At 45.0% G+C, this 27,046-nt stretch overlaps 1 protein-coding gene across 2 annotated transcripts in view; it reads right to left on the bottom strand.

The window, feature by feature from the left end:
* The window catches only part of MSRA (methionine sulfoxide reductase A), an 885,765-nt gene that overhangs the window by 582,961 nt on the left and 275,758 nt on the right, over positions 1-27,046 (bottom strand). For both annotated transcript variants that reach the window (XM_069233798.1, XM_069233799.1), the window contains exon 2: positions 1,160-1,228. In XM_069233798.1, coding sequence (XP_069089899.1) covers positions 1,160-1,228 — 69 coding nt within the window. The remainder of the gene's footprint in view (positions 1-1,159; positions 1,229-27,046) is intronic.

The raw sequence follows: 27,046 nt of genomic DNA, 5'->3' as shown, positions 1-27,046 counted from the left end.
TACACATTTCCACCTGGCCCCAGTCTTTTGAGAGCTTGTGTGAAGCCCAGTTCTCTTCAAAACATGACCTATGAGGAAAAGAAGAGAAAGACCTCCCTGCTTTGCTGAAGGTATGAATCAGCTTCTCCTTGTGACTTCCTTGTACATTCAAGAGAGGTATACATTTGAAGTGTCCATATATGTGCGTCATGAGCGATGAACATTTCTGAAAATACGCATTCCCATTCAACTAAATAAGAACATACATGTCCATTACAGTGATGAGTCTCTCACATGTCAGACACTTCGACTGGATGAGAGAACAAGGTTTCAGAACTTGAACGAGTAGTGGGAGGTGATGACAGGCAGGACCAGGGAGGTCCTCTTGAATGCCTGATTAAAGTGCCCAGAGATCTCCGCTGAAGTAAGAAGGGTTATGGGTAGGCCTTGTATCCCTCCCTCCATGCTTCAGTTCAGTTCTGGAGTAATGTTGCGAATCAAAGTATGGATTACCTTTGTGGAGGCATTCTGATTCAGCCAATACCACCACCACCGAGACTCTGGCGATGAGAGAGCTTGTAGTTGGAGGACACGTAAATCTCGTCCTCATACTTGATGGCTCAATCCATTATTTTTGTTGCCCTAATGATATCATGACTATGATGTCTGAACTGTATTGACTTCAAAGTCCTTTTGCCACTCTGAGGCCATCTCAATGGTATGCTGGCACCATAAATAAACCTCTTAACATGTTTATGAAAAACAATAAATGTTGGCCTTCAAAACTGTATGCATACTTTCAGTTAAATGCACTGTAAGAAAGAATCAGCCTTATATGACATAACACTGTTAGCAGTATTACTATATTTTTGCAATAGAATGGCTGCAAACAAAATAATCTATGTAATGTCATTCATGCACCTAGCTCAGAATAATTCCCTTGTCATTAAAAGATTGATGTAGTAGGATAAGATGCAACCCCCATGTCATAAATGTCACTTGTCATACGATCAGATGAAAAACATACTCATCACAGTTTGGTCAGCAAATGTGTTCTAACAATTGGAGCAGGCTTATTGAGAACTCGTCCTCCTTGAAGGAATCTGCAGCTCTTGCTGTAACAAAAATCACTGGTAAACAGTTATATTATTAGGGCTTGAATTTAATCCTATTTTCTTACCAAAAATTACCATTTGTGATCCGTCTGGGAAAGGTTCAACCATCCTGTTTCCATTGACATGATGCTTTTCTAAAAGAAAAAGACAAGGACATCTCAGCATTACATCACTGTTCCACCAGGTAAATTCACAGCAGAAATGTATCAAAGTGTATCTAATGAGCAGTGAATCTTACTCAGGTCTTCCTGCTTTGCCTCAAACAGTGAAAATTTAGGTTTGACTGTTTTTATTTAATTTGGTCTGCACACATACCATCGCCTACATCCAGGTGGCCGGCGAGGAGGAATATTTAAAGACTAACCATAGACCAAGACCAGAAGAGGAATATTTATATCTAGACTCCCACTATCCCACCTTGTGTGCATTCTAAACCCAATGTCAATGGCCCAGTGTCAGGGAGCTGTGAAGCGGGTCTGTGTAGCTGCCCGGATTGAGCAAGAGTTTGCTGGCTTTGTGGGGAAAGAAGTCAGGAGATGTCTGGGGAAACAAGCGTTCTGAGGTGTCGTGGGCATTCGAGTTATCAAAAATCACAGGACAGTATATATAAATGGGTTCCAGGTTACCTAAGACGAAGCAAGATTATGTTGATTTGCCATCACAATCTTTTCCATTGCTAGTTTCTCACAAGGGCGGGGCGTCCAGTCAAAAAATGTGGGGGCATTATACGTTCCTCACAACTTTAGCAAACTTTGAAGTATTGTGATTATAGCAATGGCCACTTGTTTCCCTCTAACCAATTTCAGGCATCGTATGTGGAGCTATGGTCTGCTTAGGAGGACTCTTGCAGGGTCTCTTCGAATCCTTATTCCAAAGACATCGTTGATCTCCTAAAGTACCTGCTCCCAGTATTCAGTGAGTTTGTTCCAGTGCCAGAGTAAGTGCAGTAGGGTACCTGGGCCTCCACAGCCGCTCCAACAGCTGGCAGATGTTGTCACACTCCATTGTACTACCTTTTCTGGGGTCTTATAACAATATGTCAGAATGTTATACTGATTTTCACATTGGCGCACATCAGAGGCAAATCTACCCCATCTATCAAATATTTTTTCCCAGTCTTTCTGCATCAGTTCGTAGCCTAGTTCCCTTTCACATCGCTGCTCACCTGGTGTTTTGTCGCTGCTAGGGGAGTCTATAAGAACTGGATATCAGAAGAAGAGAGTGGATATCAGGACTCTGCTTTGGGGGCTGTCTCTGAGCCATTTCTCCAATCGTGTAACTGGTCCTGTCACTTCCTTCATCATTGAGGGATGGAGAATGCAGTGTCAGAGTTGGGTCTACAAAAATTGCTTAGTCTCTGGAATGCCAAAGTGCTGTTTAATGTCTTCAAATAGGAATTTTGTGACAAGAGATCCCACAGTAAGACATCTGTGCTCACTCCATTCTTCAAATCAGAAGGGTTTTTGTGCCAGGGTGAAGTTCACGTTAAAGGGTATGGGCGCTAACGGTAATGGTAAGGACGTGAAGCCAAGTCTGGAAGCTACCTTCTACCAAAGTGACAATGTGGCCATAGTCGTGATAAAATCTGGTTTCTACCATTTTGTTCCAGCAAGACTGAGAAGATGCTTAATTTAGCAGGTTTGTTCGGAATGGCTGCTGAAGGATGTTAAGGATTGCAGTAGGGGCTAAGTAAGATTATGATGACGGCTTAAGGTATTAAGGAGTTAGCATAGTGCTGGGTTAAGTGGGGGTGAAAGCCTCCCTTATGAGTGAATAGCAGCTGTAAGGAGAGATTCAGATGGGGTGATTATGGAGATGTAGCTGATATCCATCTCAGTGTGTTTAACATGAGACAGTGAAACAAACCTTGTTGGTGAGATTCATAATAGTGATGTAATTCACAACAGTGGGTGTGTGAGTGGGAAAGGCTAAAAAGGTGAATGTCACCAGTAAATAAAGAGGTAGACAGAAAACACAGGGGAGAATATGATGCTTCTGAATGCGATCACGTTCAGAATGAAGATTAGTGAACTTCAAGCTGAACCTTGGACCTACATTCGGGAAAGGCTGTGCAGATGGAGGACTCGCCATCCCCCGCAAAAAGGGGCAGTTAGTCTAGAGTAAGCCAGCTTGGTCAGAACTCTAAGGCTATGTTATCCTATATTACTGTCCCTGTCCAAAGCTGAAGAGAAGTTGTTAACTGGTGATTGTGGCATGCGGATGTGACAATGTTGGATTTATGAACGGGTGCAGTGTCAGTGGACTGCAGTTTTTTCGATGATTACAAGGAATTTCCTAGGTTGTGTTGTGATAAGGAGTCAGAGATATGACTTAAGAGCAATCGCTGAAGGGTTTTGGAGCAGTGAGGGAGAAAGGACAAATGTGACCATTGGAGGGGTTGTATAGGTCAGCACAGGGATTCTTGATGATAAAGAATAAGGGGGTGACTGTATAACTGGGCATATAGAAACCCATATGGAGGGAAAGGTTTAAAGGTTGGACTAGAAAGGTCCAGGTCAGTGGGATATGAGCCTCTCCTGGTGAAAAAGCACCGTGGGTTCGCGGGGGTCACATGATGAGTTTGCAGAACGAAGGATGAGTTCAAATTCTCCTGCACTGGGTGGTGGGGCAGAAAGAAGTTGCAGAGAATTAGGCACAGCAAAGTGGAAATGAGAAGCAGGGTCATTGGAAGACGGCAAGAAAGAGTGTGAGGAAAGATCTGAATTTGGAGATACTGGGCAAGGAGGCCATGTCACTGAACCTAGGTGAGATGGGGGACAGGGAGGAGCCAAAGAAAAGTGAGAGTAAATATCTGATTTTAGAGATACTGGGCAAAGTGGGAATGTTTCTGAAAGTGGGAGAGAAGAGGAGCAGGGAGGAGGCAAGGACGAATGTGAGTAGAGATCTGATTTTAGAGATCCAGAGCAAGGAGGTAATGTCACTGAAAGTGTAAGGAAAGGGCAACAGGGAGGGGGCAAGGAAGAATGTGAGTAAACATTTGATTTTGGAGGTACTGGGCAAAGAGGAAATGTCACCAAAAGCGGAAAAGATGGGGAACGGGGAGGGGACAAGGAAGAGTGTGAGTAAAGGATCTAATTTGGAGGTATTGAGCAAGGAGACATTTTTTTTGATAAACATATTTTATTGTTTTTAGGAAGACATAGCAAAGAAGGAAAATAAAAGATAAAGACAAAGAACAGAAGTGTATCGAGCAGAGAGCATTTACATTTCAGTATGACATTGCAATAGATATCAAAGACAGTAGTGAATTCCAAACAGTCTCAATGCGGGGATAGAGATCTAGGCCGGAGGGTGGGCCGCAGCCCTAGTTCCAGTGTAGCCATCTTGGCCAGCCTCTTGTCCCTTATTATGGAAGCAAATCTATCCATCTCCCCCATATCCTTTCAAATTTCCGGGGGCTACCCCTAGATTCGTAGACCACTTTCTCCTGGGTTGCACACCAGTCGACCCCTTTTCTCCATTTTCGGAGTGATGGGCCCTCAGGGGAAATCCAGGTCGCAGCTATATCTCTCTTGGCGATCACAGGGCCGTGGCTACCAGAGCCCGGTGAGCCCGTGTTCCCCCCATGTCCTCCATCACTCCCAGTAGGACCAGTTTTGCAGATTTTTGTATTTCATAACCCAAGACTTTCCCCAGTCCGTGGAGCACTGAGTCCCAGTAGGGCTGTATCACTCGACAGGACCAAACCATCTGGAAAAAATAGGCAGGCACGGTCAAGCATCGTGGGCATTGGGCAGAGGGTCCAAGGCCTGCGTGGTGTAGCCTAGCAGGAAATAAGTATGCACTGTGTAGGTAGTAGAATTGCACTGTGCAGGGCTTACCCGACACCGCCAACGACCTGGGTGCCATCATGGCTTCTTTCCATTCCGTGTCTTCTAGGGCGCCCACCCATAACTCCCATCTAGATCTAATGAGGTTCAGATCTCCGGGAGCGTTGTTGATCAGTGTTTTGTAGATATGGGAGACACCCTTCCCACCCAGGTTTCCCATGAGTAATTTGGCCTCCAGCGGGTTAAACTCTGGCAGAGAGCCTACTGTCGGTATGTGAGTTCTTAAAGCGTGTCTAAGTTGGAGATATCTGAAGAATTGTGTTTGGGCTAGTTGGAAGTCCTCCCTCAGGTCTTAGAAAGATTTCATAGTGTCCCCTGACCACACATCTCCGACCAGGGAGATGCCCACCAAATCCCATTCCACAAATCCCTCCAGTGCTGCAGTCACACTTAGCCATTTCCCTCTCCACAGTGGTGTCTGACGGGTAACAATGGCGTTCCAGTGGGTGTATCTTAGGGCGGCACGCCATGCCAGAAAAACTGCCTTGGTAACCTCCCCCATTCCTCGGGGTAGGGGTTTCCCATACATTATATCTAGAAGGCGTGGGAACCCCAGGAGTTCCAATTCCACCCGGTAAGCTGGGCCTTCCCATGCCCCGTTAAACCAGTTGTGGGTCACTATTAATTGGGAGGCCAGATAATACAGGTAGGGGTCCGAAGCACCCAGACCTCCATCATATATCCCTCTTCGGCTGTGTTGGGCCGCCACTCGATGTCTGCCACCTCTCCAGAGAAACAACGCCGTGGCACTTTCAAGAGCTCTAAACCAGGAGCGGGGGATGAATAGAGGAAAATTTTGAAAGGTGTATAGGAGCCTCGGCAGGATCATCATCATCTTATATAGAGCCACTCTGCCCATTACGTTTAGCGGCAGAGTCTGCCATTTCTGAAGGTCTGCTTTGATGCGTGATAATAACGGTGTCAAGTTTGTGGCCCAAGTCAGTTCTGGCAGTAGTGACACCCAGATACCCAGGTATCTGAAGCTTAGCCTGCGCAGTGGTATCTTATCTTGCCAATCGAAGCAGTCCCGGGAGTGTGCAAGCGGGATTAGTATGGATTTGACAGGGTTCATCTTCAGTCCTGACGCCAGTTCATAGCGTTTTAACAGATTGAGGCATTGTGGGTCCGTTATGCTTGGCTCTTCCATATACAGCAGGACATCATCGGCATAAAGCGCTATTCTGTCTTCCTGGGAGTGGCTCCAATACCAGCCGCGATATATTGGGTCAGATCTGACCATCTGGGCCAGAGGTTCAATGGCTAGGGTAAATAGAAGGGGAGACAGAGGACAACCCTGCTGTGTGCCTTGATGAACCTCTAGAGCCGAGGACAGGGACCCATTAACTTGCACCCGGGCAGTAGGGTTGACGTATAGTGCTTGAACCAAGCGACAGAATCTTGGGCCGAGGCCCGCGCGTCGGAGTACCAAACAGAGAAACCCCCAATCGACCGAGTCAAAGGCCTTTTCTAAATCAATGAGTAAAAGGGCAAGGTCTCGGGTTAAGCGGCCACGTTCAGCTAGTGCTATGTGCAACCGACGGATGCAATGCCGAGTACTGCGAGTGGCCATGAAATCACATTGGTCTGGGTGTATTAGTTGTGGCAGAACCCTTTTGAGACGGGCGGCAAGGATGGTTGCAACGATTTTAATTTCGGTGTTGATCAGTGAGATCGCCCTATAGTCCGCACAGTGTGTTGAGGGGGGTTGGGTCTTGGGGAGCACTACAATGATGGCAGTATCTAGTTCTCTGGGGAAGGTACCATTGTTGTCTACGTCTGTAAAGCGGTTTAATAGGTGTGGTATTAATTCTTCTCTGAAGGCCTTGTAGTATTCTGAGGGGAATCCGTCGGGTTCCGGGGTTTTACCAGTGCCCAATGCCGAAGTGGCCGCTTGGATTTCTTCCGCGTCAATGGGTTCATCCAAAGCCCGCGCCTCCGACACCAACAACCATGGGAGGGGAATTTCATCCAGCAACCGGCTGGCTGAGCCTATGTCGACCCATCCCGACGCCTGATATAGTGTTCGGTAGTATGTGGCGAAGGCATTTGCGATTTCTGTGTGGTTCACGACGAGGTTACCCTCTCCGTACCGAATTTCGGGGACAATCCTGGAGGCCTGGTGGTGAGATACCAGCCAGTGTAGCATTTTTCCGGTCTTGTCCCCCCATCCGTAGAGTTTTGCAGTGCTTGCCCTCCATAAGTGCTTAGCCGCCTCTAGGGATTGGTCTCTTATGTCCTCACGAATTAAGAATAATTGTCGCGTTGTTTTGTCGTTTGAGCTTATTTCATTTTCGTTTTCAAGAACCTTAGCCCGGAGCTCCAGCTGTTCGATATGCTGGGCCCGCGCGCGTTCTTGGTTCCGTACCAGGTTTTTGGCCCTGCCCCTCAGTACCGCTTTGCCCGCCGCCCATAAAGTGCCTGCGGATGTCACCGACCCCTCGTTCAGCTCAAAGTAGTCCTGTATTGCCTTGCGCATCTGTTCCACATAGTTTTGGTCTTGGATGTACCATGCGTTTAACCGCCACATTGGGCGGGTCTGAGATTGTGTGTGACCTATAAAGAATCGGAGCAGAGCATGGTCGGAGATTCCCCTTGTCAATATTTCAATGTGGGAGAGAGTTGTGCAGTCTGTGCTCGGGAGCAGAACCAGGTCTATCCTGGATTGTGAACCATGAGCAGCTGATGTGTGGGTGAATTGACACCATCTTGGGTGCCATACTCGCCAAGCGTCACAGAGCCCCGTCGCCGAAAACCACCCCTGAGCCCCGCCGCCGCCTGGTGTCTATGTATGGAGATTGGGCCGGCCACGTCTGTTGCTGGGTCTGGGGTGGCGTTAAAGTCTCCTTCCATCATTGTGAGCCCCGGTGGCAGGTTCAGGAGTAGCTGGGAGAGCAAGGAGACATTTACAATAAAAATTAAAGAGTTCTTGGAAAGTTGGTTTGGAGAAGTCAGCAATGATTACAGGGTCTTTCAGATAGAAAATGAGGTTGGAGAGGAAGGTGGCCTGCCAGGTTGAGAGCTATTTCAATGGAGAAAACATGGGATTTGCAAAGGATAGCTGGTGACAGTTAGTGGTCTGCCTCGATTTGGATATGTTGCTTCACATTGCCGCCTGAGACACTGGATATTGGGGAGATCCATGTGTGTGGGAGAAGTTTGGAATGAAGGTGTCCTGGGGTGAGAGGCTACGGGGCTTATAATGCCAGTGAGGGATAAGGAAATGCTGGACTTGGCCCTCTCTGCTTATACTTGATTGGCACGTTTAATTTACTTATTAGACCCTAGTAAAGTTGTATACCATAGAACTAGGGCTGGTAAGTTAAATGCTACTAATGGGCCATCAACAGTTTGTTGTGCTACCCACTTAAGTAGCCACTTAAACCATGTCCTAGCCTATTGCAGCCTGTATGCCTTGTTAAACTGCCAATTCGACAAAATTAACCCCTTGTCAGGCCTAAAACTCCCTTATTATTACATAATAGTCTCACCCCTAAAGTAGGCCCAAAACAGCCTATACAGAAGGGTGCATTGTACTTTAAAAGTTAGACATGTACTTGTAAGTTTTACATGTCCTTGTAGCTAAAAACTCTCAAATTCGTTTTTCACTACTGTGAGGCCTACCTTTCCCACAGGATAACATTGGGTTCCCTAACTACATTTATTAAGTAATAACTTTTGTTTGGGAGCAGGTAGAAATGCCATGTTTGGTGACTATGAACTGTAAATTACGATCCACTTTAATGTTGAAGTTGAATTTTGAGTCACAAATCCAAAAATTCCACTTTTAGAAAGTTGGCATTTTCTTGTACTAACCATTTGGTGCCTACAGCCTGTTTCCTGAGTAACATGAGTAGGTGTAGTTGGCAGTTGGCGTTTGTGTAATCCTTCCATACAGCCACACAATAGAGGGACTGGGTGTTGGAAGGATGCGCCACAGAAGCAGGATAGGGGGCAGAGCTGTGCAGAGCCCCACTTGCATTTCAAAGCCCTATCTAAGTACACACAAAGAGCTTCAAATAAGCCTATTGTGTCTCCAGACAGGCTGGGAGCAGGGCAGGGAGAATGGAAATTCCAGATGCTCCTGTGGGGAGAAAACTCCAGCTGTTTCTTCCACTTTAAAGCTGACACCAGGAATGAAAATAGGACCTTCAGACCCATTCTATAGTACACTTCTGGACATGTGGATACTACAGAAGGACTGCCCTGCTGAAAGAGGCCTGCCCTGCTGTCTGAGAAAGAAGACTGGACCTGCTCTCTTCATCCCAGGCGACCTGAGTGACTCCAAGGCTACTGGGGCATAACAAGCTCCAAAGGCCTCCCTGGACTTGCCGAGCTGACGCTGCACTGGACCTGCAATATGACTTGCCTTAGCCCTTCTGGCCTCTGCTAGAGTGTGTTCCTGATCTACAAGTGGCACCTCTCCAGGTTCTGGGCACTTAGTTAGCATCAGAGAGAGCTCCTCCTGGCCTATCCGGAATGTTCCACCAATAGTGATGTGAAGCCACGCAAAGGCTTGCGGCAGATCTTAAAGATTCATCGGAACCAACCATGGGTGATGCAAGGCCTCACCACACAACTGCCAGCTTCATCAAAATCAATGCTGAGTGGCGCCGAGCCCTGCAAAGCCTTGTGACACAGCTGCTAGGTTAATTGGAACCGATGCAAAGCCCTGCAAGGCCTCGCTGTACAACTCATTGGAACTGACACAGAGTGACACAAAGTCTCACCACTTTAGCAATGCCACGCAGACCACACACCAAGGACATAAGGTACCAGTCCAGTGGGCCAAACTTGGTCCTGTGCCCGGTCTGCACTTCATAGGGGTTGACCTGAAGTTGTGACTTTATCTTGGTCCGGCTCAAACAGATACCCACAGTTGGTGCACTGCGTCTTTTGGTGCTACTTTTATCTAAACCTATAATATAATATCTCTAGTTCTACTGATTAGATTTGTTTCACTTTGGTCACAAATAATCTACTAAATGTTACTCTATTTTTATGAATTGGTGTGAGATTTCTCTTGTGTTGTGTTTTCACTTTATTGCTGTTTAAGTGTTGCATAAATAGTTTACACTTTGCCTCTAATTTAAGCCTAGATGCTTTTGTGGCAAGCTACCAGATGGTTAAGCACAGATTAATTTAGTGACTTTTGTGGTTCACCTTGACAAGGATCATGGTTGTTGCTTGAAAAGGGCTCACACACCTCTCAAACAAAAAACCCAATTTCTCACAGGACTGCACGCACATTTAAGAAAAAACTCCAAGAGCCATATGTTCATTATTATTATAATTATCATAACATTCCTCTGATGCATGCTGTTGTTATTATTAATTAGCCCTTAAAGAGTGCACAATCTGCTGTTAGTGTGTCATCACAATGCCATTGGGGTCGGTTACAACTTTCCAAAAATGTTCATGTGCGTGACTGACATCTAAACCCATCTGAAAAAATAACATGAATCAAAACAAAGTAATATAATAAGATGAAATTGAGAGACCTGCAAGCTTTTAGTGGGCTCAATCTGGGTCAGTTGCACCTGAGGCTCTAACACATCCACAATGTACCGCCACATTCCAGTATGTGGCAAGGACACTGAAGAGACTGACTGGTCCATATGATAATTTGCATCAAACACACGGAATCGACTCATTAATATATTAGAGTTGATAAATTTGAAGTGTATTTATTTATTTGCCAGAATGCAAACAGCCTGAACCTTGCCCAATGCGAATTCAGAAAATAAGGGATCAGGAAAAAGGAATTAGTAAAATGTACATACAAACTGTCCAAATTACGAAAAAATGTTTAAAAAAAAGAGGAAATGAAGACCAATCCAGAAAGAAGGAACTAAAGCAGAAAACAACTCTTTATATTTTTTAGTTGTCAATCAGGCAGTTTCTCCGCCAAGCCTTGTAAACAACAAGTATAAAAGTGACGTGGGTCAGAAGAGGGACACAATAGCTCGGTCGATTAGAGAAACAAAACCAACAATCTTGAACCCACAATCAAGCAAGCCTAGAATATTCACTTTTCACACCCTCCACAAAAATAATTACTCCACAATATCAACTACTACTATATTGTGAACATAAGCATACATAATAGGAAAGTATTGCTATACTATCCCTAACTTCATATCTGCATATCTTGACAACATATATAGATTCAAGGTACATAGGTGCTGAGTTAATTGGGACATCCACCTAGTCCCGAATCTCTAACAATCATCAGCAGTAGGCAACTCAAAAGAACCTTTTTTATTTTGCTTGAGTTTTGAGTTATTCACCGAACGGTTCCTTTAAGAATACACTTTTACACCCACAATTCTACAACCAAAAAAAACACACATTTAACATCACAGCATAAATTACTACTAGGTGGAAAAAACATTTCTCCACCACTCAAAGCAGGGAGTGGAGCCTGCTCGTACAGGATTTACGAGTTACTACCAATAAGTTTTAACACTCAGGCGGAGGTGTCCACCATTGGGGGAGAGATACTCCTATTGCAAAGTATAAGAAAAAAATAATAAAGTTTAATAATTATTAACAAATATATATTTTAATGTAAAATGTATTACATGCATCATTTTTTATTAAATATAACGTTTAAGATTCAAAACAAACATATAAGTATATTAAAATTGGAAATAAAATATTTTATTTAACATTATTTGCTACTGGGTGTTCTTTGAAGTCCCTGTATCAATTTTTTTGGGAGTGTGTTATTGTACATGTGTGGGGCCATGTGAGGTAATTGACTTAGTACAAGGCTGGAGTACATTTTCTCACTGGGGCGTCCGCGCACTGGGATGGGGCAACCATCATCGTAAATTGGGTCCACCAAGAGAGAAATTACTGCAATTAGTCCAGATCACAAATTCCTGGCGAGCGGAGTAGATGGAAAGACGTGCTGCATGTCTTACTGTATCACACGTTACTATGAGAAAAGCCAGCAGGTAAAGTCGCCTAGGAAAGGGATGTATTGTAGGCCAGACAGGTTCCCTGACCATGCCTAACCCTCGGGTAAGGTGTGGTGGAGCATTTAATGCTACTCCTTGTCAGGCGACACGTCCCCTTCTCCCTCCCACCATTTCACCCTCCTTCCTCCCCACCCTGCACTGAAGCCTCTCACACCTGCTCAGTGCAGTTAGTGAATGCGTGCATTAAATTACACAGAACAGGAAATTTGAGCATTCCACCTGGTAATTCTGGAACCACACAGTTATTCCACATTCCAAGGAGGTTAACTCATAATGCAGATACTAGTAGGGGGTTGCCACATACTATCAATAATTTTAGGTCCATCTGCATCCCACTAGTACCAAGCAAATCATTATCAGGGTCCAAGCCAAAGGTGGAAGCGTCCTGTACAATATGCATGTCTTGCAGAGAAATCGAAATACCATCATCGCCTTTACAGTAAGTATTTAGATGTTTATTAAACAGGAGGAGGGGGGTTACATAAATACAGAAGGGTCCTCTATGACAACTAATACGCCCCGAACAGTACAAAGAACATCTAACTACGCCTGCTGCAGTTATATTAACAAGAACAAGCAGGAATACACTAATTATCTAGAACAACTGCAAAGAGGAAAAATCCAGAGGTCAAAGGATAACCTGTAAAGCTACTGAGATAATAGCAAAGGTTTGCTTTGGGCTAACTGGTGGCTTAACTCTGCTTGTTCGTGAGCACCTTGTCACCACTGCAGAAATCACTGTCATACGTGCCACTGGTCATCTCTGTGGTGGAGTCTTGGAAAAAAAACAATGCATGTATGAGCCCTACCATCAGCTAGACCATGGTGACTATACATCTAGTCAGCAGACAATCCTTCAGAGGTGCACCAATGGTTGAGGAGTTTGTAAACTTGACAATAGTTATCCACGTCACTCACTATAGAGAGGTTAAAGGTTACTGGGATAACATCATAGTGAAGGAAGTGCCGCTGCTTTGGATCTGGCATTCCATTTACTATCCAGGATGGATTCAACATTGTCTAACTAGTACCTGGTTTATGTGATTGCCACGGTTCTAGGGAAGACGTTGAGAATGGGTTCAATGGAGAAGCAGACAGGGGTATACCTTGCAGTAGAACAACCGGTTGGTCATCAGTTTAATTATTGTAGGGAATGGGGATAGGCTGAGGTCCATGAGTAGCTCTATCTGGTGTTCTGACTTGCATAGAAGGCATTTTTATGCATTTTTCAGTATGCACCTTGTAAAGCAGGCTTCTCAATACGTAGCACGTGAGCTACTGGTAGCTCTCCGCCTACCTGTATGTAGCTCTCCTGTGTGCAGCCCAGCCTAGTAAATTAGAAGCTTTTGTTTGGTTGAACTAGTATATATTGACCAAAATTCACTGGTGTGTATTCTAGACAAATATATTTATTTTCAGATCTCATAATTTCCAAAACATATTTAAAGGTGAAATTTGAGTGATAAATCAGGTGGCGCTTCGGAGACATTACTAATATTATGAACTTGATACCAAAGGCATTGTTGCTATGGAAGTTATGTATTGCCCAGGTAGAGACATTACAAATTGATAAAGCCTTCTTTATGTCACTGCTGGCAACTCCCGTCTGATACATTGAGGTGATCACTGCTAGTCATCTTGCATATGGTGACCACTAATGTAATCTTGTCTGATATGGCCGCTATCACAACACTAGCGCTGGATGATTTTCATTGAACACAAATAGCTCATATTATTTAAAAGGTTGGAGACCACTGTTCTAAAGCTTCAGTCTTACAATGAAGGAGCTGTGTGTGAATGTTTCCAGTGATATATAGTCTAGCAACAAAGTAGTGCCGAGCATGAGAGTATAAGGCTTTGTGAATTATGCACTATGTCTTACATTTGATTCAGGGAGAGTGGTATAATCAGTGGAGTTGTTTCAGGGTACGGAGAAGACTGCAAAATGAATGTCAGTAGGGCTATGAATAAGCTACTTACCTTTTTCAATGCTTCTTCTTCTGGTTAGTCTATTTAATCACAGGTTTCTCACCTCCTAAAGTGATAGCAGAGTAATGTCCAAGGTGGACCTGAGTAGTGGACTTTACACCACAAAAAACAGCTGTAACGAGTATGAAAAATGGACCTCCCTGAGGTGCTGAAAATTGATAGAGTAATGCCTGGAGGAAGTATGGACAGAGGCCCATTTAGCAGGTGCTGAACACCAGAACAGCCCACGCTAAGTCAGTAGTAGCGCTTTCACTATGGTTGAATAATCACTAAGTCACACAAGAGGATCCTTTCTGGCCAAGGCACATTACAGCTTTATGCAGAGTACCATCCATCAGGTCCTTTTCTGGACCACCTTTCCTTTCTTTGCACCAAAGAACCTGAGAAACAGCAGAACATCTACACAGTATGATTGAGTTCCATCAATGAACAAGTTAAGGATATATCTTAGATCCAACTGGAGAAGTCACTCATCCTTTTTAAATGGATGTGTAAGGGAAAAGAACAGGAAGAGCATGGTACACTCCCACATTGAAAGAGGATGCCCCTTTCAGAAGAAAGGGTGCACAAATCTTAAGTACCAACTTTCAGGGAAGAAAGTAGTACATTAAGGGTGAACTGACAAACACTGCAGTTCATGACACGATGTGCAGATATAACTGCAATGAGAATTAGGGTCTTCGAAATAAAGAGTTTCAGAGTTCAAATAAGTAGAGGCTCAAAGGAAGTACATATCCAGAACATTAGAAACAACCTAAAGTACACCTGAGGCATAATGAAAGAAGCAGGTGAAAACATTTGTAAAAGCCTTTTTAAGAAATGCATCACAATACATTTAATTAGGGTGACAACTAACCCTTAAACGTGGCCACTGCAAAGCATTGTCAGGCTAAAGATTATACAAACATAAGAACATCAGACAATCTAACGTTTGACAGTCAACCTATGTTTCTTTCCACAAGGTGAAGAATATGGATCAGAGGTGTGAATACATTTGGTAGAAGAGCAACAAACATCCAAAAATTGCATCCACTGCAGCAGATGGTTGACCAAAAAGTATTACTTAGTTCCACTCAATCGTAAAGTATAAAGGTATAGATTGTGAAGGTTAGGTGTAGCATTGCACCTGGCTGCTGGTTTGTATGCTCAGGATCAGCAGTTCGAAGTACCAGGCCACCCTGCCCCAATCAGGGAGCACCACAGTCATTTGTGACTGGTCATGCCTTACTTTCTACTGCTGCCACTGAGCTCAGAAGAAAAAGTGGAAATACACATAGCAAGATGGAATTCAACCAAATGCATAACATATCTCCTAGAGACTCCTGAATTTGAAACTCTAGAAAACAGAAAGCTGGACAATGAGTATTTGCAGAGGGAGCAAATGAGGTGTGCCCTCCTGGATGAGGGTGCCCGTGTCACATATGGATACAGATATGAGTCGTGAGAGATAAGATGGCACCTGCCAAGTTTACCTCTCCTGGTGATAACCAAGTGACTGGTCGTCAGGAAAATCCTGTGAAGCAGTAGCCAACCCTAAAGCCTCTGAGCCTCCAGACAGAAGGCAAAAGACTCCACTGGACCACTGCCTACTCTGAAAAAACGAAACCAAATGGTTTCGTTATTTTTTTTATTTTGCAGCTCGTTTTCCTTTAAGGAAAACGGGCTGCAAAATAAATTTTAAAAACTGCTTTATTTAAAAAGCAGTCACAGACATGGAGGTCTGCTGACTTCAGCAGGCCACGATCCCTGTGAGTGCAGGGACTCGCTATGGGGTCGCAAAATGCCACCCACCTCATTAATATTTATGAGGTGGGTCTTTGTGACCCCATAGCGAGCCGCAGACGGTGTCTGAGACACCGTTCTGCATCCGATATTGCGACTCGGAAATTGCGAGTCGCACCGACTCGCAATTTCCGAGTCGCAATATCGGAAATTCGTACATCTGGCCCTATGTCACTATACACCAATGCACTCTATGTCACTGCACTTTCCACCACTGCATTCTACTCTGGGTTACTGTACTCTACACCACTGCTCTCTACATCACCCTACTCCATTTTTCTCCACTGCACTCTGACACTCTACTCTGCAACACTGTACTTTCCACCACTGAACTCCACGCCACTCAACTCTGCATGCCTCCACTCTATGCTACTCCACTCTGTGCCAGTGCACTATATGCCACTGCACTGTATGGCAGTGTACTCTACTCTACGCCACTCTATGCTACTCTACTCTGCACCACTCTACGCCATTGCACTGTATGCTACTTGACTTTAATCTGTATTCTACACTACTGCTCTGTATGACACCTGACTCTTCTCTGCACCACTGTCATCTGCATCACTCAACTCTATGCCACTCAACCCTGCACCACTCCACGCCACTCTACTTTACCACACTCTACACCACTCTAATCTGTGCCACTCCACTCTACGACGCTGCAGCGTACACCGCTGAATTAAATTTCACTGCACTAAATGCCACTGCTTTCTGCGCCACTATGCTTGCAACACTCCATGGCAATGCACTCTACACCAGTCAACTCTACACCACTCCAGTGTATGCCACTCCTCACGACTCAACCATATGCCACTCCAATACACAACACTCTACAACACTCTACGACACTCTACGACACTACATGCCACTCTTCTCCACACCACTAACTTTTAGCCATGCTGAACAGCAGCCAAACTGGTGTACAACTTAGCTAAAACACATTGGCAAATCCCATATCTCTTGCATAGAAGAGACCTATTGGCTTTGCCAATGCTTGTGTTACAGGATGGCACAGCGTTGCAGAGCCAACAAAGACCCAAATCCGAAGCCACAGTCAAAAAGCAGTTCCTTAGTCACCCAAGTCAAATCAAAGGAGTTAACTAGAGCAGGCACAAAAACTTAAACTGAGTTGAATAACAAGATCAGTCCAAAACAAATAGAGGGGTCAGTACGGGGAATGGGGAAGAGAGCAGGCAAAGCAGAAAAACAACAAAGGTGAGGGGACAGAATCCCAGGTGCGAACTATAGCGTCAAGCAAGTGAGTCGGTGGCGGCTGGGACAGTGTGTTTCAGATCCGACACTGGAAGCTATTGTCCTCCATGACTGTAGTCTTTCCTGCTCCTTTCTCCATCTCCTTCATATAGTACACTTTCTAACTCTCTTAGGTGGTGCCTTGCCTCAAAACTGTCCTGAACACACTGCGAAGATCTTCAGGGCAACTATGTCAAGAATGGGCAAATGCACATTCTGGACATAGGATCTGGGCTCGTCAATGGAGAACCCTAGGGTGGGCAATAATGAACTGGAAATTGTATGACCCCCACCACAGATAAAGCTACTTTCTGTGGGGCTGCAGAACCATGTTCGGTAGGTCCTTGGACACCATCCTGTCCTCCGGGTCCAAGGGCAGCAAGACTATGCAGGTCCTTGGACACCATTCAGTCCTTGATATCCAAGGGCAGCAAGACCTTAGCAAGTGTAATCACTTAGAACTTCTTATTGAGGAAAGAATTTGAGTTCCAGAACATGCCTCAGCTCCTGCCCTTCTTGGGGACCAGAAAGTACTGACAGTAGAAAATCAGTACTCTCTGCCTCAGGTAAATGCTTAATCATTCCTTTGCCAGGCAATATCAACACATCTTTGGACAGAATAAACCTATTGACTCATGAGGATAAACTGTGGGAACATTGAGAGGAATAGCCAAAAAGGGAAGGCAATTCCGAGGAGCAATTGGTATGGCAGGCATTGCTGGATCCAGACTCACCAGATGGCTAGAGGACAAACTAAAAAGACTTGACAGCAATGCCTGGAGAAAAGGCAGACGGGGAGAGCAGCTGTTGTTGTTGAACTCATCCTTTGGCACCACACCTGTGCCTGTCACATGTGTAGGTTGCTGCACAAGCTGAAAGAGTTGTCGCTAGCGATACACAGGACCCATCAAACATCCAACTAGCCAGCAGGGGAAATAGTAGTAGTGTTCAGGCCAGCACGCAGAACATACTTTACAACATCTTGCACATCTTATACTGGTTAAATAAAGGCATTGTAGGCATTTTCTGGCAGGCCAGCAAAATCTTTTGAGCCATGTCCCTAAGGGCGTGTGTGTAACAAATCAAACGGCAAACAGCATTCAAAGAACTCAGAAGCCAAACTGGCAGAAAAAACATGTTTTCACCTATGGCATCAATTATTTTAGATTCACACGAAATCTAAGTGATCAGAAAAGAAGTTAACTTTACTCATGTAGGCTTGCACTATAAGTCTCAATTGAGTTCGTTGCTATGTCAAAAACTAAGGGTCATCTGGTGCTGGTCGGTGGAGCCTTTAGATAGAGCTGAAGGGGTGTTTTGACCAAGGTGCCAGGATTGGATCCCTTAGGTGTTTATTAAAAGACAATAAGGGCTCAGATGTAGATGCCAAAGTCAGTAAAACTTTTGTGAGGAGATTATTCTAGTCTCCTTAGAAGATGTGTAATCGTCCTGGTAGTTCTAGGCCTTCTGCAGCCCTGCAAGTCACCACCATGAAAGACACTTTAATCTACTGGGGGCCTCAAGGGCGAATCCATCCCAGACTCTGGAGCACTGTCCAAGCCACTGGCATTTCGCAACTCAAGATGAAGGCCAGTATCTGTATAATAATAAGTGAGTACATTCTCTGCCTCCTTATCTTTATCCTCATTGTGTGGAACTTATTGAAGGGCTTGTATGGCATCCGAATCTGAAACAAAAACATGTCCTCCATCTTCTGGAAGCATTGTTGCCAAGGAAGAGGAACTAGAGGAGAGACCTCATCAGCAAGTGCATTAGCTGTGATGATACTGCATCACATCATCAGATGAGCCCTTAATGATTATGGTTCAGATTCCAAAACTGAAACCAGGAAAGGACCCAGAACTGGTGTCACTGGATATAGCCAGTGCCAATCAAAGATCAAGTGGCGAGACCTGAAGAAGAGAAGTTAAGGCACAGCAAAACAGCGGAGCAGGCTGCCATCATCCAGAGTCTTTCAGTGCCAGAGAAAGGGCTAACAAGTGGAAGTCTGACAGTAGGCCCCCACGGGTCCGTGGAACAATAAGACATGGAAGAGGAATCTGGAAGCAATTTAAAGATCTGAGCATGGCCTCCTTAAAGGTCTCAATTTGCTGCACAGTAAACAATGGCCAATGGAGCGCAGGGAGCATTGGTTCCAGATTAGGCATAAGGCCCTAAACCCGTGACAGATGCCATGAGTATTAACAGTGCCTTCTCTCCCTGGATCAGGAGCATCTAGATGTTGAAGATCTTTGGATGTGCTACTTGTGCTTCTTGTTTGACTTGTATTTTGAACAGAAAAATGCTGGTGTGCCAAAGCTGTCAACAGGGTGCCCAATAGTGCCCGAGGTTAAATGTGTCAAAGATCGATAACAGATCTTAGATGATAAGCAAGCAGAGGTCTCTGTTATAAGTGATCTTAAGGGAGTCTTCAAATTCACAGATTGCTGCTGTTCTAGCAGTACGACTGGGGAGAGATCCAGCCTGGTAGACCTATCCCTACATTATGTGAATATGTAAAGTGGTGTTTCATACTGTTGGAGCAGAACCTAATTTTGAATTTGTTATCATAGGCAAACATGGATCATGCAAGTGCGCCATGACATAGGCCTATCTCGCGGATTGAGGTCTTGTTGGACAGTGAGGGGCGCCCTCGTAGTGGTGAAAGGCTACTGCCTTTCCTAGGAGTTAAGCAGTGGTGGCACCATACCATGTAGTGATCAGTAGGAGTGAGCAGGTCCTCTTTAACTTATGTCATTGGAGTGAACGCTATAGTCTCGCTCATTTAAAGTTCTGCTGTGTGTTTAACTCTTCCCTTGGCCTGCACCAGGTTGATGTGGAGTGCTACACAGCCCATGAGTAGTGTATCTTCTCTGGGCATATGTGTTCCTGGGAAGGGTGCAAAACAGGGATTACTCAGTACTGTGCAGTGCGTGCATGTTAAAATGCATGTGCTGGGTGCGTGCGTGCCTGTGAGTGGTACAGTACATATAAATGTAGTGCTGCACACTGTGTGCATGTCTAAGGCATGTACTAGATGCATGTGTGCTTGGCAGTGGTAAAATACATGAAAGGTATAGCACTCAGTGCATGCATGGTAAATGTATGCTTTGGATGTATGTGTGCTTACGAGCGGTACATTACTTGAAAATGCAGTGCTGTGCAGTTTGCACATGTTGAATACATGTACCAGATGTGTGTGGTTGTGAGTGGTACAGTACATGAGGGACACAGATGTTGTGGTTGTGTTGGTAGGGATTAATCCAGTGCTTAATTTGAGCCTGTGGTTTCCGGCGCTTGGCACCAGCACTTAATTGTCAACACCAGCACTTATAACATTCTGCCACATGGTGGCAACCAAGCCACTCATCGCTTTGGGAGCCTAGAATAGTCTGAATGGTCACACTTGCAGGAGTGTGAGGGTTAGCTGCTGTGCTGGTGCTATCATTGGCAGCGCTGACATGAGCAATGGGTGGTGCAAGCTGCAGTGGCCTTCTGAAGAGGGCCCAGGCACTTATTTATTATTATTTTTTTACAAATTAAGTACTGGATACAATAAAGTACTTCTCTTTTTTTATAAAAGTGAGCATTTGGCTGGACAATAATGCATTGATGTTGCTGTAAGTATTTTGAGTTCTGAGCCTGTGTTCACCCCTGCCGTGGAGGAGCTATGGACTGCTCGTCCGCTAAGTCTGGGAGTCAAATTCTGAAGGAGTAATTGGCTCAGTTGCTTGTGATCCATAGTAAGTAGTGCCCCGGGACCTCAGGAGTAGGGTCTCAACCCCATGGTTGGGGCCCAGTAACCACTGAGTGCTCTGCGGCCCTCTGAACAGAGTTTGGATACAGACATTGCTAAATTAACCCAGAAAGAGCATCCGGCAACAGTGAATAGCCCCAAATACTAGGATATTGGGAGGTTTTTTAAAACTCTTTTCTTTCAGATGGTTTTGATGTATCTAGAATAGTATTTCTTAATAATGACATGACCATGCTAGATTTGTTATGTGCACTTCAAAGATAAGTTTTCCTTCTCAGCGTAACTCCATGGAAGGGGTATAAATTTTAATTTATCTTCTTTGCTAATCAGGAGTTTTGGTGTAAATATTCTCGAGTATCCATATGAAAGCTTTAATTTTCACACTCTACCGTACCGGAAGCAGAATACCTAAGCTGCACAGTTTTGTGAACAAGGACATTTTGTAACTAGAAAACTGGAGTTTGAGTCAATGGCTATGGCACGTGGCGTGGGTCGTGAGGGCACCTGCTATACAGGGGTCTCTAACCTTTTCTGCAGTAAGAGCGACTTATGTTCAATGAAAATCATCCCGAGCTTCTAACACTATTAAAGGTTTAGCACTGACCACATCAGGCAAGTTCACATTAGCGGGCTTGATATGCAAAATTACCAGCAGAGATCATATCAGTAGGTTCTCAGCAATAATGTAAAAAATGCTTTGTCAGTGTGGTATTCCTATCCATGGGTAATACATAACAACCATAGCTGCAATGTTAATACTACTAATAAGTCTCCCTAAACATCAGCTCATGAGTTTTGAAAATATACACATTTTCATCCCCAACACACACTTTTCAATTTTGTTACACATATGAATTCAACTAACCAAAAGCTTCTAATTTATTTAGCTGTGCTGCATACTGGAGAGCTACTTTTAGGTACCTGGGCCAGCTTTAGGGCAGTGCCAGGGGTGCGGCTGCACCAGGTGCGGATCTGGATTGGGGGGTTCTGTGTTTAGCAATAATTTATGAAACTTGCGATTTAAAAGCACCTGCTGAAAAGTTACTTGTGCATCCAGCCTTTCGGAAGCAATTAAAATGTCAAGATAACTCTTGTGATTAATGTTCCTACTAGGGAGAGAGATGGGAGCTTTGTCTAGTGGCAGTTTTGACACCATAAAGAAGTAAGAAGCGTAGGGTTAATATGCCTGCTGCAAAGATCAGAATTATACTTTATGTGGATAGCTGAGTGGATTAGTAAAGCCAGCCTTTACAAGCACTTTAAAACAAATATTTGTGAAAGGGGGGTATGGAGAGATGAGGGGCACTATTGCCAGGTGGTAGTGAGGGAATCCGAGGAGGTGGTCATGGGGCTCCAAAAAGACTTTCACACAAGGAGCTACCAGCGCTAAAGACTGGAGGGCTACCAGTAGCTCACGAGCTACTGGTTGGAGAACCCTGGGCTACATGTAATAGCCTTCTTTCTATAAAAAATGTAATGTCAGAGAAGAATCGTACAAAGAAGGAGGATGGGGGCGAAGGAAAAATACGTGTATAGGTTTACACTCGGGCGCAATCAACCCTCGCAGGGGCAGCGGGGGTGGGTATCAGAGGGGGAAGGGTGACACTACAGTGGAACAGATTGCACGAGGGGGTGGGTGGGTGAAACAGTCAGGCTTAGCAGAGCATAGGCCAGACCATTCATCACTGTCAGATGAGGGGGGTGCGGAGGCAGTGGACCGTCTCCGCTCATCTGCTGACTGACAGCTGTCTTAGGCCGCGCGTGACCTCCGGGCGCATAACAAGCCGCGCGAAGGGACTGGGCACAGGAGGTGGTAATCACGGCCCGCGAGGCTCTTCCTGCTACAAGGAGCTATACACCGGCACCCCTTCTTTGTGATCTGTGATTCGAGTGCTGACGCCTGGTTTGCTTTCTTGGGGTACCAATGTGGACGTTATTGAAAGAGAATGCAACCCTGATGCCCCTTGCAAGCAGCGGTTTGACGGGCTCCCATAGGCATGTACCATATCCCGGGGAGGATGAACATGAGTGCAGCACAACCACGCCTCAGACGTCATACGTGCACTAGAAATGAACACACCCAGGGCGTTTTCTCCATCTTCGGGTAAGCGTACAAGCGCCCCGGCTGCCTCTCCGGGCGTTACATCCGCTCCAATTCACCCAAAAATGGGACAACGCGTTTTTTTTGTGTTCCAGCCAGGGTTAGCATGGGAAATGCAGCTCTGTTTGGCTGCTGTAGAAGCGCCCAAGTGAAAGGATGAAGCTAGCGTGGGAGGCAGCACTGTGCAGTGAACACTACTGTTTGCAACATATGTGCTGGAAACGAGTGAGGTCAGTGGTGAATAAGTAGGGTAATCCTGTAGCTCAGTGGACTCTAGGCACTCGGGGCTATTAGTATAACATCTATAAAAAGGAGAGGCGCTTGAACATCCAGCATAGCCCGATGTAGTGCCATTATAATGCTACTGCCCACCCCGCCCACGGAGGGTGGACTTTTCTATATTAATAAAAAAATAAGAAACAGGAAGACAAACAGTGGAATGTTGGAGCAGAAGGCTTACAGCAGCCATGATTGGCCCTGAGCCATTTCCTTATCTTCAGTGCAACTCGCAACATCCCAATGATCTGCAATGCAAACTTAATGATGCTGTCGTTTGATATGCACTGCGTTATAGACCATATTTTTCCCCAAATCAGACTTGCTTTGGCCAACCCTAATGGAAGACTGGAATTGGTATGTGTGGCATAAATCACTTTTGCGCTGCCTGGGTGGAGGCGTGTCTGTTTATTCTTCGTATTGAGAGACCCAGTTACAGGAGGCAGTGCAATATAGCATCATACATATAATATTTGACCACACAGCGGTGTATGGCAGTCTACAGACACCTGACTCGTGGCCTACTCTCTGACTGAGCCTCACTGAGCCTGATATGCCGCAGAGGCAGCACGGGGTGGGAGAGCAAACTTCTGCAACTTATTTAACGCTTTGCAGTACCCATGTCACTAAAAGGTAACACCGGAGTGCTGCGAGCGCTTGAAAAACACCTCTGTAGGACAACAGCACATCACCACTGGGTATCAAATAACGGGAAGATGCTCTTTTCAGCATAAAGCACTTTCCGCTGCTGTGCATTATGGGTATTTCCTGCATCATCCTCGCCTGCACTTGAGTCTACTGTGTTGTCAGCATGCACAGGTCACCTTCGCCTCTGCACAACTCCCCTGCTTGTGGTGCCCCCTTCACCCTCAGCTCAGAAAAGATTTACCATCAAGCCGTCCTTGAAGGGAATGCGTGGAAGGGCTCAGTGGCATCAGCCGACCCCTGGTCAAGTAAGAAGGATTCCTTCGTCAGCTGCCTGCCCTGTGCTACCCACCTTTTACTGCCCCTAACAAAGCGCACCGAGGTGGCTTCCGAGGACAGGCGGTGCTTTACAAAAATCCCAGGTTAAATTAAGAGAATGGCCAATCCCAGTAGTGGTTCATGTCTGTGCTTCTTACTTTCCAGTTAGATCTCCCAGATCTGGCAATGTTAAACTCTTTTGGCCCCCACGTGTAGGGTGCACTTGTCTGGGAAACAGATCCTTTGCCATCATCACCTCCAGGACTGGGAATTTGCTTCCTTTGCACATGAGATGCACAGTACCTCCTGCTTTATTTAGAAAATCCTAAAAACATGGCTTTTTGACTCTTCTTGGACCAGGTTGTTTTCCTCCCATCTTCAGTTTGCTTCTAATTAGTGTGCCTCATAGATACGAATTTCATTCATTCATAATTGCCCCTCACATCTTCAGTTACACAGCTCACTGAATAAGGTGGCCTCCTCACTTCATGTAATTGTGGACACTGTTCCCAGTCCTGGGCTTACTTCTCACACCCTAATGCATTCTGGGTGTTGTAGGCATGGTTTGCTTCCACTGTGTTTGGATAAAAACACAGAATGCAATGGTTTGTAGTTTAAAAGTCCAAGGCTAAAAACAGTGTTCGAGATGACCTTGCGTGAGGTGGTCCCCCCATCACGTGCACTGGTAGCTGATAGCTTAGACCAGCGGGTCATGACAATGGGCAGTCCAAATGTGCAGCCCAGATTCTTCTGCAGTCAATGCAGATTTCTTACTTTAGCTCATATTTTGGACATTTAGGAATTCCCAACACTTTTTGGAAATTCCCAGCAGATTTTGGCATTTTGGACAGCTCAAGCAGAATTTATTTCTCTTCCAAAACTGGCAGGCAGAGCTGTTCAGAAGCACCAGAAATAAGGAATGTCTGAATCCAAGAAGCGATCACGGCGCCCTTTAGCAATTGTAGGCCAGCGGTTCTTCTGGCTTCTGTGGACCCCCACTGAATCACTACTGGAAGCTGGGGCCCCCTGCCTTAGCAATTGTGTTTGGAACTCAAAATATACAGAAACAAAAATACATCAAACAAACTATTAACTATAACCTTCAGTCCACAAACATAAAATTTGCAGAAATTAAACTTTTTATTTTAATTGAAAGGTTGCAGCTTTTCAAAATGTAGGTTTAATTCTAAATGGTGACCAGACGCCTAGCTCTTAATGCGCGCTCTTTTTTGTCGCTGAATACCAGTGCCTCGATTGAGTCAACCAGTCATCTGTGCTATATTCTGTTTGCGGTACTTGTGCTGTTCAAATAAACCAAGATAAGCAGGAAAACTAAAATTTTAGCCTCCAGGTTTAAATTATTTTACATTTATAGATCACTTTAAAATGTTAAAGTTTTAATGTTGCTGTTTTATGTAAACGCACTTTATTGGTCTGCTGTGACGAGCACAGTGACGCAGAGGGAGGGTGGAGTTGAGATACGCCAGGAAGCAGAGAATCTGGTATGTTTGATGGGGAAAAAGCACATTGACATCAGGACACCCCAGTGCTTTAAATGGGCCGGTACTGTCCGGTACTTAGTACCGGCACTTTTTTATTTTGAGTGGGACAGTACCGGCACATCTCAAGAAAAACGTAATACTTTTAATTGGAGAGTACCGGCACTTCTCAGAAACAAGCAGGTACTCTGGCACAGAGTACCTGCACTTTAATGTTTCCATTTTAAGCACTGTCTATAGGGAATGAGGAGAGGTGTCTATAACGGCATAGCTATAAAACAGTGGTTCCCTTGACTTCTGTGCACCCCCACTTTATCATTACTGAAACCCGGGGGCACCCACTGAATCATTACTGGAATCCAGAGACGCCCATGCTGAGTCATTACTGAAAGTTGGGGACCTAATCTGTTAATATTATTTCATTTTCGAAGCAGTTGAGGACCCCCTGAGGAGGCTTGGCGGACCCCCAAGGGTCCCCGGACCATAGGTTGGGAACCACTGCTATAAAAGGCTAGTACTATAGCCAATAGATTTATTTCAGGCCTTCAGGGATGCAAAAAACAGAACAATGATATATGTATTTAGTTTGGTCATTTTTAGCATTAGATTTAGAAAGGATGGGGATTTTAATGCCTGTTATTTACACCTCTGTAGGAAATCCCGTATTACATTTGTCCCTCATATTACTATCCGCCATGTGCTAAAACCTAAAGACAGCTTTGAAGCATACACATAGCTTTTTTAAAATCCTTCAGTGAACTAAGGTGTTCATTTTCTTGAAAGCAATGCCCTAAATAGCCACGTCTTTAATACAGTTCGATGCTACACACCGAATCCTTTGATGGAATAGAATATCCTGGACAATTCCAGAGGTCAAAGGCGTCTATTCAATTAGAAAGAAATGCACATGTTCCGAAATTGTATTTCCTCATTATATCATGCTTCATTTGGCACCAGAGGTATTTTAATCACCTCATGTATTTTTCCCATCTTGCTAATTGTGTTGAAAATAATGGGCCCGACTCACCAGTGGGCTGTGGAAACCTGAGCGGCTTCAGACGCCCCGCATGGATTTCTTCAGCTTGTACATCCTGGGCCGGCAGGCTCACTGGTTGTGGGGGGGGGCGAGGGGGGCACCATCCAAGGCCAAGGCCTGTCGCAAACACCAGATCCTAATTCAGACCTCTGGATTACAGCAGGATTCTCAATAGTAATTTTCACCCCTTGGATTTCAGAAGATGCGCCACTATACACAATGCACTGTCTGTGACAGAGTCTAGTTGGCTGCTATCCAGTATGAACAAATACTTATCAATGCTTTGGTCAGTTTTACACTTGTCAGCCACTACAGATATCAAACATTACTAAACAATATATTGGTCACTTCTACCCTAGCCAGCCACTACTTAACCAGAACCAACAATAAACACTACATCACTTAGGCCCTCATTTTGACATTGGCGGGCGGCAGAGGCCGCTCGCCAAAGTCTGCGTTGGGAT

The sequence above is a fragment of the Pleurodeles waltl genome, chromosome 5, assembly GCF_031143425.1.
Source record: "Pleurodeles waltl isolate 20211129_DDA chromosome 5, aPleWal1.hap1.20221129, whole genome shotgun sequence".
Lineage (NCBI taxonomy): Eukaryota > Metazoa > Chordata > Amphibia > Caudata > Salamandridae > Pleurodeles > Pleurodeles waltl.
The sequence above is the reverse complement of the archived record's forward strand: the minus strand, read 5'-3'. Positions and strand labels throughout refer to the sequence as shown.